This window comes from Enhydra lutris, unplaced genomic scaffold (assembly GCF_002288905.1).
Source record: "Enhydra lutris kenyoni isolate GAN:26980312 unplaced genomic scaffold, ASM228890v2 scaffoldscaffold13, whole genome shotgun sequence".
Taxonomy (NCBI): Eukaryota; Metazoa; Chordata; class Mammalia; order Carnivora; family Mustelidae; genus Enhydra; species Enhydra lutris.
The window spans coordinates 36,177,277-36,188,526 of record NW_019154097.1 but is presented as its reverse complement, the minus strand read 5'-3'; the positions used below and the strand labels follow the sequence as shown (position 1 = coordinate 36,188,526).

At 48.5% G+C, this 11,250-nt stretch overlaps 1 protein-coding gene across 3 annotated transcripts in view; it reads left to right on the top strand.

The window, feature by feature from the left end:
• Positions 1-359: 359 nt before the first annotated feature.
• LOC111145745 (transcription termination factor 1) overlaps positions 360-11,250 on the top strand; it is a 21,488-nt gene continuing 10,597 nt past the window's right edge. Inside the window, exons 1-5 of one of the 3 annotated variants that reach the window (XM_022500921.1) lie at positions 360-1,614; positions 3,398-3,645; positions 5,274-5,459; positions 6,751-6,829; positions 10,609-10,739. In XM_022500921.1, the coding sequence (XP_022356629.1) occupies positions 617-1,614; positions 3,398-3,645; positions 5,274-5,459; positions 6,751-6,829; positions 10,609-10,739 (1,642 nt within the window). In that variant the 5' untranslated portion in view covers positions 360-616. Of the gene's footprint in view, positions 1,621-3,397; positions 3,646-5,273; positions 5,460-6,750; positions 6,830-10,608; positions 10,740-11,250 lie in introns of all 3 variants that reach the window. The other 2 variants (XM_022500922.1, XM_022500920.1) reach the window with 2 other exon arrangements.

The window sequence follows — 11,250 nt, the reverse complement described above, 5'->3', positions numbered from 1 at the left end:
TTCTAGCAAGTGGAATTGTGTGCTCCAAGACCTTGAGCCAGGGGAGGATTGTGGCGGGTTTGAGGAACCCAGAAAGACGCGTTGTGTGGCCAGACCACAGCGTTGGACGGGAGGTTAGAGACGAGGCTGGAGGGGAACACGGCCTGATCCCGCCGGGCACTGTTCTCCGTTAACTGTTTTTTGTTGTTTTTTTTTTTAAGATTTTATTTATTTATTTGACAGAGAGAGAGATCACAAGCAGGCAGAGAGGCAGGCAGAGAGAGGGGGGAAGCAGGTTCCCTGCTGAGCAGAGATCCCAATGCGGGTCTGGATCCCAGGACCCTGAGACCATGACCAGAGCTGAAGGCAGAGGCTTAACCCACTGAGCCACCCAGGCGCCTCCCCCCGCCCCCAACTGTTTTTTAACCGCATCGTAAAGGCAGCGGGACCAGACCGTAAATTACACGGAGCCTCCTGAGCGTTCAGAGTAATATTACATTTATAATCGTAACTCCACTCTTGTCATTGTCCTGCAGTCTCATTTTTCTGTGATTTTTTTTTTTTTCTCCTGAGGGTGGTATTTAAAAACGTTTTGCCAAAATAAACCATTGTTGTCAAGTTGCCCCACAGGAACAGAATGGAAGGAGAATTGAGCAGACTGGAAATTCACACTCCAGTTTTTGACAAGAAAAAGAAAAAGTACTCTGTATATAAGGAAGGCCATCTGAGGCATCCCCATGAAAGTGTCAGAGACTCCCCCCTGGCAAGCGAGCCATCTCACGGAACCAAGAGTAAAAAAAAAAGAAAGGATCGCCAGCATCTCCTTCCTCCCCCTTTGGAAAAATCAGAAATTTGTGATGAGATGGAAAAGGCCACTTCTAAACCCAAAAAGAATAAAAAGAAAAGGCATAAGGCTTCAGAGATGGATGAGCAAACAGGTGTGGTGTATGTGGTGGTGGATAAAGAAAATATTGAGAACACACCAAAGAATTTTAGGAGGGACGTTGACGTTGTGTATGTTGACGTGAGCCAGGAACAGAAGCCAACAAAAGAGTCTGAAGCAGACGAACCGCATTCAGTTCCAAAGTCACAGAAGAACGAGTCGGAAGAGCTGCACCATAAAGTTAGGGAGAGAAAGAGGAGAAAACATCAGAGGCACATGGCCTCCTGGGGTGCCGAGCAGGAGAGCCTTGCCGCCCTGCCTGAGTCGGAGCCCTGGGAGCAGGAAACCCCACTTTCTGTGGGCCCAGGAGGCGGAATCCCACAACAACCAGTATCAGCTGATAAAAAAAAGTCTAAGAAAAAAAAGCGAAAAATTGCACATGACCAGGAACTGGAGGCATTGCCCGGGCATGAGAGTCTCGAGGTCGGGTACTCTGAGGGATGGCAAGGGGTCAGCGAGGTCGGGACTGCAGAAGGCAGTAAGGAAGCCGGCCGGGTAAAGAAAAAGTCTAAGAAAAGGAAGCGAAGGGCTTCTGTTGTAGGTCCTGTAACTCCTGGGAGTGATTTTGCAGCGCGTGCTGCAAGCTTTGAGAACACACACTCGGATTCACTGGAACGTAGCAGTGCCCTGATTGAAGAAAGCGCAAAACCCAGGCCACAGGAGAAGAAAACCCAGGCCTGTTTGGGAGACGAGCAGAGGTAATGTGAGAGTGCCGTGCGTTGCGGTGTGTTTGTCTTCTGTGTGAATTCTGCCTGTGACCTCTTTATCCAGCACGCTTGAAGTAGATGGCAGGATTCATAGACACTGGATGGGTTAGTTGGATAGAACAATGTATATACATTGTAACAGGGTAACTTGGCAGGAACTTCTTTTCTTCATGTTTAAGGTAGGGCAGTTAGATCAGGTTTTTACTGAGAACTATTCCAGCCCTGAAATTCTACAAATAAATTTAAAAGGGCATTTTAAGGGGCGCCTGGGTGGCTCACTGGGTTAAAGCCTCTGCATTCGGCTCAGGTCATGATCTCGGGGTCCTGGGATCGAGCCCCGCATCAGGCTCTCTGCTCAGCGGGGAGCCTGCTTCCTCCTCTCTCTCTCTGCCTGCTTCTCTGACTACTTCTGATCTCTGTTTGTCAAATAAATAAATAAAGTCTTTAAAAAAAAAAAGAATAACGTAAAATTCTAAAAAAAAAAAAGGCATTTTAAGTCCCCCATATTATCTTTGTTTGTCCATACACATATACGTAGAAGATAGAATTACATCGAATTTTTACAGAGCAGGAAAAAACCTTGAATTAGGGTTCTCCATAATAAAAGAAATTTAGATCTCATTATTTATATAATTACTGTTTAAGTTAGGTCCCGATATAATAAGCACAGCTTTTTTTTTTTAATTTAACAGGTTTTTTTAAGGATTTTATTTATTTATTTGGCAGACAGAGATCACAAGTACGCAGAGAGACAGGCAGAGAGAGAGAGGAGGAAGTAGGCTCCCTGCTGAGCAGAGAGCCCAATGCAGGGCTCCGATCCCAGGACGTCGGGATCATGACCTGAGCCGAAGGCAGAGGCTTTAACCCACTGAGCCACCCATGCGCCCCCAATTTAGCAGTTTTTTAAGCCACATTATCGTTATGGGTTCCTAGGACTTGGGACAGATTTTTCTCTCCATTTTTACTCAATAGCTTTTTTTTTTTTTTTTTTTTAAACATTTGTTAGGTTGTCCTGGCCTAAAATAGTTCCACCAAGAAGTTCATTGGGAGAGGATGGCACTTCATCTTCTGGTGGTATCAGAGTCGCCCACTCACTCACCTCTCATCAGGGCTAATACTGCTTTGAGGCAGGCATGTCGAGGGCAGTGGTTTTGAACTTGTACTGGGCTGTGGGCCCTGTGAAAGCTGCTGACCCTTTGTTCAGACAAATGCATAATAATTTTTAAAGTTTCCTGCCTGTCTGGCCGGCTGATAGGATTGAGCACAGTAAGGGGATTCGGACATCTGGAGGAAAGTTTGGGGATGAATTAGTGACAGGTGCATAGAAAACTAAGCAGAGGGGGAAGATGTGGCCCTTGTTACCTGCAGCAAAGCAACTGTAACTATAGGGACCCCGAATGGGATTTAATTAATTAGTAACTATTATCACAAAAATTAAAATTCCTGGAAGGGTTGGGGGGGGAGGTGTCTTTAGTGTCCATGGGGTAGAAGAGGGCTTAGCTCATTAGGAAGTCAGTGTCTAAAGCCAGAAAAGTTGGGAAGTAGTGACCCAAGAACTAGCACGTGCTGAAAATCAGGCTTCAGGCCACATGGGTCCCTGGTAGGCTGCCTGAGTCCTGTGCCCGTTAGTCACATTACCTGAGTCCACGCGTCACAGACCGAATCGCTCCAGTGTCCCTCCTAGCGTTAGCACCGGCCTTGTCTCCATGAGGCTCCTTTTCAGAAAAGAACTGGAACGCCACGAGGGCAGGTGACAGGTGAATGTGAGTCAACTCCGTTTTCCCCGCAGGTCGGAACCGACGAATGAAGAGGAAAGCCGTTTGGAATTGGCCAAAGGTTCCGAAACAAGATACTTATCAGAAGACTCGAGAGATTTGGGTGACTCGGATGTGGACTTGGACTCCGCCGTGAGGCAGCTCCAGGAGTTCATCCCGGACATCAAGGAGAGGGCCGCCACCACCATCAAGCGGATGTACCGGGATGACTTGGGGCGGTTTAAGGAGTTTAAAGCCCAGGGTGAGCTGGTGGCACTTTAATATTTGTCGTTCTTGCCTGTCCACCTAAGGAGCTCCTGCCTTTGTTCTGTGAATGTTGCAGATTTCTAGAGTTGCAGGAAGCATCCGCTAGGATCCTTCCAGAATTGTTGTCCGAGCCATAAAATGCACAAAATGAAGGGCCCTGGTTTTGCTCTTCTCCACCTCGCTTCTGGTAGGAAAGAAGAGGAAGAAGAGGCTGAGTGGCTGAGCCCTTGGGGAAGATGCGGGAATAAAAGGATGAAAATGCTGTTGTCAGCTTTGATGAGCTGCCGCTTCATCCCGAGGCACTGAGTGGAGGCTAAGCCAGTTGTAGTGGCCTTGGTTCCCACGAGACCCAGCATGGCCTTTTTTTTTTTTTTTTAGGATTTTATTTATTTGACAGAGATCACAAGTAGGCAGAGAGGCAGGCAGAGAGAGGGGGAAGCAGGCTCCCCACTGAGCAGAGAGCCCGATGGGGGGCTCGATCCCAGGGCTCTGGGACCATGACCTGAGCCGAAGGCAGAGGCTTTAACCCACTGAGCCACCCAGGCGCCCCATGGCCTCCTTCTTGATTTCACTGTGTTGTAAGAACCTCCCGGAAAGCTTATGGAATTCGAGTCAACTACACATTGAAGGCTGTGTGCTCCAAACGAGTGATACTGAGTGGCTGTGTGAGGCCCGGTATGGCTGGTCACTGAGAAAAGTAAAATGTGGAGCCTTAGGGAGTTAATCGTGGTGAAGAGATTGGTTTTAAAAAATAGCCAAGTTAAGGAAGAAACAAGTAATTCACAGAGCAGTAGCTATAGAATGGTCCCAGTTCTACTTGTGTATTCTCTGTGCAAACATTTGTGAGTGTGTATCTTATAAAAGATACTCTTGAAGTAAGTCTAAGAATAGAAAAACACAGTATGGGGATACCTGGGTGGCTCAGTTGGTTAAGCGGCTGCCTTCGGCTCAGGTCATGATCCCAGCGTCTTGGGATCGAGTCCCACATCAGGCTCCTTGCTCTGCAGGGAGCCTGCTTCTCCCTCTGCCTCTGCCTATTGCTCTGCCTGCCTGTACTCCCTCTCTCTCTCTGACAAATAAATAAAATCTTTAAAAAAAAAAGAGAAACACAGTATGTAAGATCGTCAGTACATAATAAAATTTGGTTGATTTGAATTACAAAGAGGACTAGCTTGGATCCCATTGCTACCCCCACCCCCCATACATATGCGCAGAGAACAAATGCGAATGTTCCAGTCCTTGCTGGCCAGTTCCTACCACCGCCTTGGGGGGAGGAGCGAGGCAGAAGAGAGTAAACAGGAGGTTTCTTTTAAAAGTTTATTTCCGTACTGCTTGAATTTTTAAATGAACGTATATTCCTTTTTAATATAAAGAACAACGCTTCAAAAAGCTGATTGATAAATGGGGAAGGACGCTTTGGAAGGGGATGACCTGGGAAGACTTTGGGAGAGAAGGGTCGGGGGTGGTGCAGGGCAGGGGAGCTAAGGTCAAGTGCACAGCTGGGGCTGTTCCCAGCAGGGGGGAGCTGCCAAGCCACTGTGTCAACTGCTGAAGACCAGGTGGTAGGTTTGCTTTTTCCCCGTGATTGACAATGCATGCTTTTTCTCCCCGCCCAAATTCTAGGTGTCGCTATTAGATTTGGCAAGTTTTCTGTAAAGGAAAACAAGCAGTTAGAGAAAAACGTGCAAGACTTCCTGTCCCTGACAGGAATTGAGAATGCCGACAAGCTGCTGTACACAGACAGATACCCAGAGGAGAAATCTGTGATCACCGACTTAAAAAGAAAATACGCATTTCGATTGCATATTGGTAAGTTTCAAACCGTTCCCTCTTTGACCCTCCACAGCCTTCCAGCCCTAAGTGCAGAGCCCACGGCGGGAAGCATTTAGCACAGTGCCTGGCCCAGTCAGCGTGCACGAGGCGTCCTATCTGCTGCCATGCAGCCTGCACTTTTGAGGATTTGGAATTTGTTCGTGTCTCTCAAGTGTAGTGTTTTTACAGATTTTACAAAAAGTGACACAATCAACTTTCCTACTTGGTAATAAGTATCATTTTGGTTTCTCTTTATTTATCTGTTTATTCTTGATTATGTGTTGTTTCGCATATGCTGCACAGAGCACACTTCTTTTTTAAGATTTTATTTACTTATTTATTAGGGAGTGCGGGGAGGGGCCAGAGGGAGAGAGAATCTCAAGCAGACTCTGTGCTGAGCACAGAGCATGAAGCCGGACTCGATCTCACAACTCTGAGATCATGACCTGAGCTGAAATCAAGAGTCAGACGCCCAGGGGCGTCTGGGTGGCTCAGTGGGTTAAGCCTCTGACTTCGGCTCAGGTCATGATCTCAGTGTCCTGGGATCGCAGGGAGCCTGCTTCCCCCTCTCTCTCTGCCTGCCTCTCTGCCTACTTGTGATCTCTATCTGTCAAATAAATAAATAAAATTTCAAAAAACAGAGTTGGACGCCCAACCGACTGTGCCACCCAGGCACTCCAAAGCATGTTCTGATATGCACCAGGATCTTCGAAGTTTTCCGAGTATAGCCTTATCTGTGCTTTGTGTCTGGAACCCTCCTCCTACAGCCTTGCTTGGAAAGTGAGAGAGTCTTGCAGCAACATGGGATTGGACTGAAAAAAATCCGTGAATTTAAAGAGGATGATTTCTTAGGTGTTCTCCGGCATGTGCAAGGGGAAGCAGGCCAGGGGCCCCCTGTTGAGGGGCTGTTCCGTCCTTAGAGTGAGGAAGAAAGCCAGTCTTGCTGGATTACAAAGCTCTTCGTCTTAATGGAGAACTGTTGCCATGTGTACCCCACCTTCGCATCCTTTCCTCTTGATTCAAATTTTGTTAACATTACATTGCTGTATAAGGGCTTTTCACTGAAATTTAGTAGACCAGAAGCTGGAGCCTTGATGTATTAAGTGTGTCGTTTCCAGAGCTCTCCAAGGAGACTGGAGATTCTGTGCGGAACGTGTGAAATCCCAGCCTTGACACAGGGTCTAGGGTAGTGGTGGTAACAGGAGCCATGCTGGGTTCCTTTTCTACTTGTGACTCCATTCCAGGCTCTGCCCGTGGGCCCCTCTGACTGCCTTTCTTCTGACTTTAGGAAAGGGCATTGCCCGGCCTTGGAAACTCGTTTACTATCGAGCAAAGAAGATGTTTGATGTCAACAATTACAAAGGGAGGTAAGAAAAGGTCTTAGCAGCTGAGACAGAACATTTTTGCTGATCGTGTAAATTAAAACGTCCACAACAGATGAAAGGTAAAAAACCATAAAGACTTTGTGTGTGTGAAGGTAGACTGTGTGTCTGTTGTCAGTGGTATGTCCTCAAAGCCCATTTCGGTTTCTGCCTCTTGAGTAATGTTTGTGCTGTTCCCTTTTCTAAATCCATGGCTTTTCTTTATACTTTCCTTGACCCTCAGCCTGCCGTGCCTCTTACATTATTTATGAGGTTTTCTTTGCTAGTTTTTGAGCTCCCTGTGTACCCAAACGTTCCTTTTGTTTTGTTTTTAAGCTTTTATTTATTTGAGAGGAAGAGACAGATAGGGAGAGAGAGCACGGGGGGAGGAGAGGGAGAAGCAGTCTCCCAGCTGAACAGGGAGCCTGCCACAAGGCGCGATCCCAGGACCCTGAGATCATGACCCGAGCGGAAGGCAGACGCTTAACCAACGAAGCCCATCAGATGTTCCCTTTCAATGCAATGGTTCCTTCAGCGCTCAGCCCAATTCTTTGGGTTCTTAGTGAATATTTGAAATTCGGCTGAGCACTAAGGTAAGGTCACATAGGAGCAGGTCAGTACTGACCATACAGAGTGTCCTGGGGTGATGGTCATTCTCCTTTTCTCCCCAAGCAAAATACCCAATTATATCTTGTTCCGAACATTCCAGATAAAAGAGGTGTGGATCAGGTGTCGGCTGTGGGTGCGCACTCTGCCTCAGGCCAGAGGGTCAGGCAGCAAATCATCCACGCCCCCCTGAGGGCGCAGCCCGCCAAGCAGCGGCTCAGCTACTCCTCTCACTCTGGAGGCGGATTTAGTAAATCTGACATGCCCTTCTAGAAGCTAACTAGCCTTCTAGTTAGCTGCATGATTTTAAACCAACACATACATATCCTCTGACCTCCAAGCACTGATACCATCTTGGTTTCTTAACTTTTGACCAAAAGAAAGAAACTGTCAGCAGAGGCAAAGGTTGCCCACAAACTAGTACCTGCCCTCCCCCTTTTCCCGCGGCCCTGGGCTTGGGCATCTGTAGACAGAGCTTTAAGGAAATTCACTTAAGGTATCATGTGAAATGGGACTTGAAAGAATGCTTTTGGCAAATGAATAGCGGCAGCTGAGGTGACATTTTTCTACCTGTGACGTAAGCGTGGGAATGAAAGTTTTAGAGCAAGACAAGTCTGTCATTCCAGTGAGAAAGTTCATTTGTTTGCACCACATGATTTGTGTGTGGTGACCATTTGCCCCTAAGACTATCCTTCCTAAGTTAAGGAATTCTTAACTGGAAAAAAGAAAAAAAAAAAAAAACTCAGAAAGCCAAAAATCAAAGAATTTTGAGGCTCTGGGGGATGTCAGACATCAGTACACCTGTTTTCTCATTTTTATGCACTGACTTTCTCTCTGATGTCCTCCTTCGTATAGCTTCAAGGGTGCCTTTAAGTTTGATCTCAGAAACTGGGTGGCTCAGTTGATTAAGCATCTTTTTTCAGCTAAGGTCATGATCCTGGGGTCCTAGGATCAAGCCCCTCATCGGGCTCCTTGCTCGGCGGGGAGCCTGCTTCTCCCTCTGCCTGCTGCTCCCTGTGCTTGTGCTCGTGTGCACATGCTTTCTCTCTTGCTCGCTGACAAATAAATAAAATATTAAAAATAAATAAAGGGAAAGATCCTGCTCGCCTTGAGAAGGAAACTACTAGAAAGCATGAGTCTTCACAGTGAAGGATTACACGTCTCTACTTACCACGCTCTGCATTTGTAGATGACTTTCTGAGAGTGCTAGGCCCTTACTGTCGGATGTAATTCTGCATCACCGTCATCGGGAACGGTTAGTATTTTGCTAGGGCTTCTCTTGGGTTGAGTTAGCAGAAACCGCCATTCCCCGCCCCCTGGCACTTCCTGACGGCACATGGGAGAAGAATGAGGCACAAACAAATCAGTGGCAAGAGAAGGGTAACAGGGGACAACAGGAGAAAAGACTGTCACCCCGAACAGCTCCTCAGTCCCGTAGTTATTAGATACAGACAGTAATCAACAAAGGAGCCGACGAAGGCTACAATTAATCATATGCCTTGTAGATAAACAAGAAGGAAGGCGAAATACATCTGGGCTAGCAGTAAAGCTTACAGTTGAGCAAGCACATTCAGAGGGCTCGTCTGGTTAGTCGCAGGTGCTCCCCGGGGAAGGGGAGATAACGGGGGAACGAAGCAGGCGGCATCCGCCTTCATCGGGCTGGCGGCCCCAGATGCTCGGCTTCAAGGACGTCCGTCGTCCTCTCCCCCAGAGGCCTGTTGCCAGCATGTGTTTTTGTTAAGGCCGTATCTAAACATGCTTGGTAACTAGTGTAATTTCTCACGGGTTCTATTGTAAGTAATACATTGTTCTGAGGGACACTTAAAGCCCCCTGTATTAAGAAATTCGAGAATGCCCTAAGGATTGCTTTCCCTTCACTTAATCACTTGTGTTTCATCTCCAAACCCACTGATAATGTTTTCTGGTGCTTTTCCTTAGTATATTTGTTTTTTGTTTTTCATTTTTAAAGATTTTGTTTATTTATTTATTTGACAGACAGAGATCACAAGTAGGCAGAGAGGCAGGCAGAGAGAGGGGGAAGCAGGCTCCCCGCTGAGCAGAGAGCCCGATGCGGGGCTCGATCCCAGAACCCTGGGATCATGACCTGAGCTGAAGGCAGAGGCTTTAACCTGCTGAGCCACCCAGGTACCCCCAGTATATTTGTTTTCATGTGGGACGAGTGCACCGTACCTTCCTTAAATAATTGTGCACTCATGTGAAGTCAGTGTCTGTTGTCTGTCAAGCTTTGCAGATACCGTGGTGTAGAAAACCACTAGGCCTCCAGCCCTTGTAGGATGTCCCCTCCAGAGCTGTGCTGTGCCTCACGGTGGCCACCAGCCTCACGGGGCCGGGGAGCCCTTGAAATACATTCAGTCCAAGTTGAGAGGCACCGTAAGGGTGGTGCCCATGCTGGAGTTGGAGGGAGAGAACGTAAAATACCTCATTAATGTGTTCGGATTCTGATCGCGTGTTGAAATGGCTGCATTTTTAATAGAATGGGTTAAGTCAAATATTTTATTAGGTTCATTAAAGTGAAATAAAAGTCATTTTTACGTGGCCACTACAAGGTTTAGGTGACGTGTATGGTGCATATTACGTTTCTGTTGGGCAGCACTGGTCCAGAGGCAGAGACGGGCCAAGAAGGGGACCCCTCGATGTCCAACCGCCCGTCCGGGGGGTACAGTGAGGGGGCAGGGCTTTCTCTGGGGGAGAGCGGGGCAGGGGGGTAGGATGTTCAGGTATCCAGGCAGCCTCACAGATGACGGTCCACCTGCAGGGTTTGTAGGGCCTGTCCAGGCGGGTGGAGAAAGGCCGTTTCCACTGCAGCAGGAGGCCCTGAGAGGAAAAAGGCCTGAAGGCCAGTGGGGCTGAACCGTAAGGAGCGCCGGGCTCTGCGGGCACATGGAGGAGCTCGTGTTTGGTGTGCGCAGTGCAAAGCTTTTGGGGTTTGGATGGGGAATACGTGACCCAGTGACTTGCTCTGGCCCCTGTTTAGCTGAGCCAGGGTCCCTGGCCTGGGACTGCAGTGACTCATAGGATGACCACAGTGAGGCGCTGGGGCAGGAACTGACGGGACCATCTGCCGGACAACTTTTCCCAGGACCACTGCGAACGGCCATGAAAGCAGTTTTTAGTCTTTGTCCTTCAGTGGGAATTGTAACACGCTTTCACTTTTTCAGGTATAGCAAAGGAGACACAGAGAAGTTAAAGATATACCATTCCCTGCATGGGAACGACTGGAAAAAGATCGGCGAGATGGTCGCTCGGAGCAGCCTCTCTGTCGCCCTGAAGTTCTCCCAGATCAGCAGTCGTAAGTGGGGGTCTTGGTGCCCCCCCCCGGGTGAGCGGATGAGCCCTTGCTCCCCACCCCGCCCTGCCCCGGTGCAGGCCTCCTTGCTGGCTTGTCTGCTGAGAGAGCTGTTTTAAGCCACTCTCTGTACTGATTCACTGCATTTCCTCCTGCGTGTTCATGAGACCACACGGCCTTCACTCCCAAGACCGATGGCGGCCGCACCTGAGGTCCTTCGCGTTTAGCGAAGCTCTTGCCGCCAGCCTGACAAGACCCTAGGGAGCTGCGGGGGAGAGAGCCCACCAGAGGGCAGGGGAGGCTGCGGGAGGCCAGAGTGCAGTTCGTTCGGCCTGTTAGGCAGGGACTTTTCCAAAACCTCGTGTGTCTTTTTCTCTTTTTTCCTAAAAAGGAAAATTTCCTTGGGCATATTCCTTGCATCATAAAATCCGCAGCTACTTCAAGAAGACAGCCCACAGGCAGTGTCTCCGTCCGCACACGGGGGGGGGGGGGGGGGGGGGGGGGGGGGGGTGGG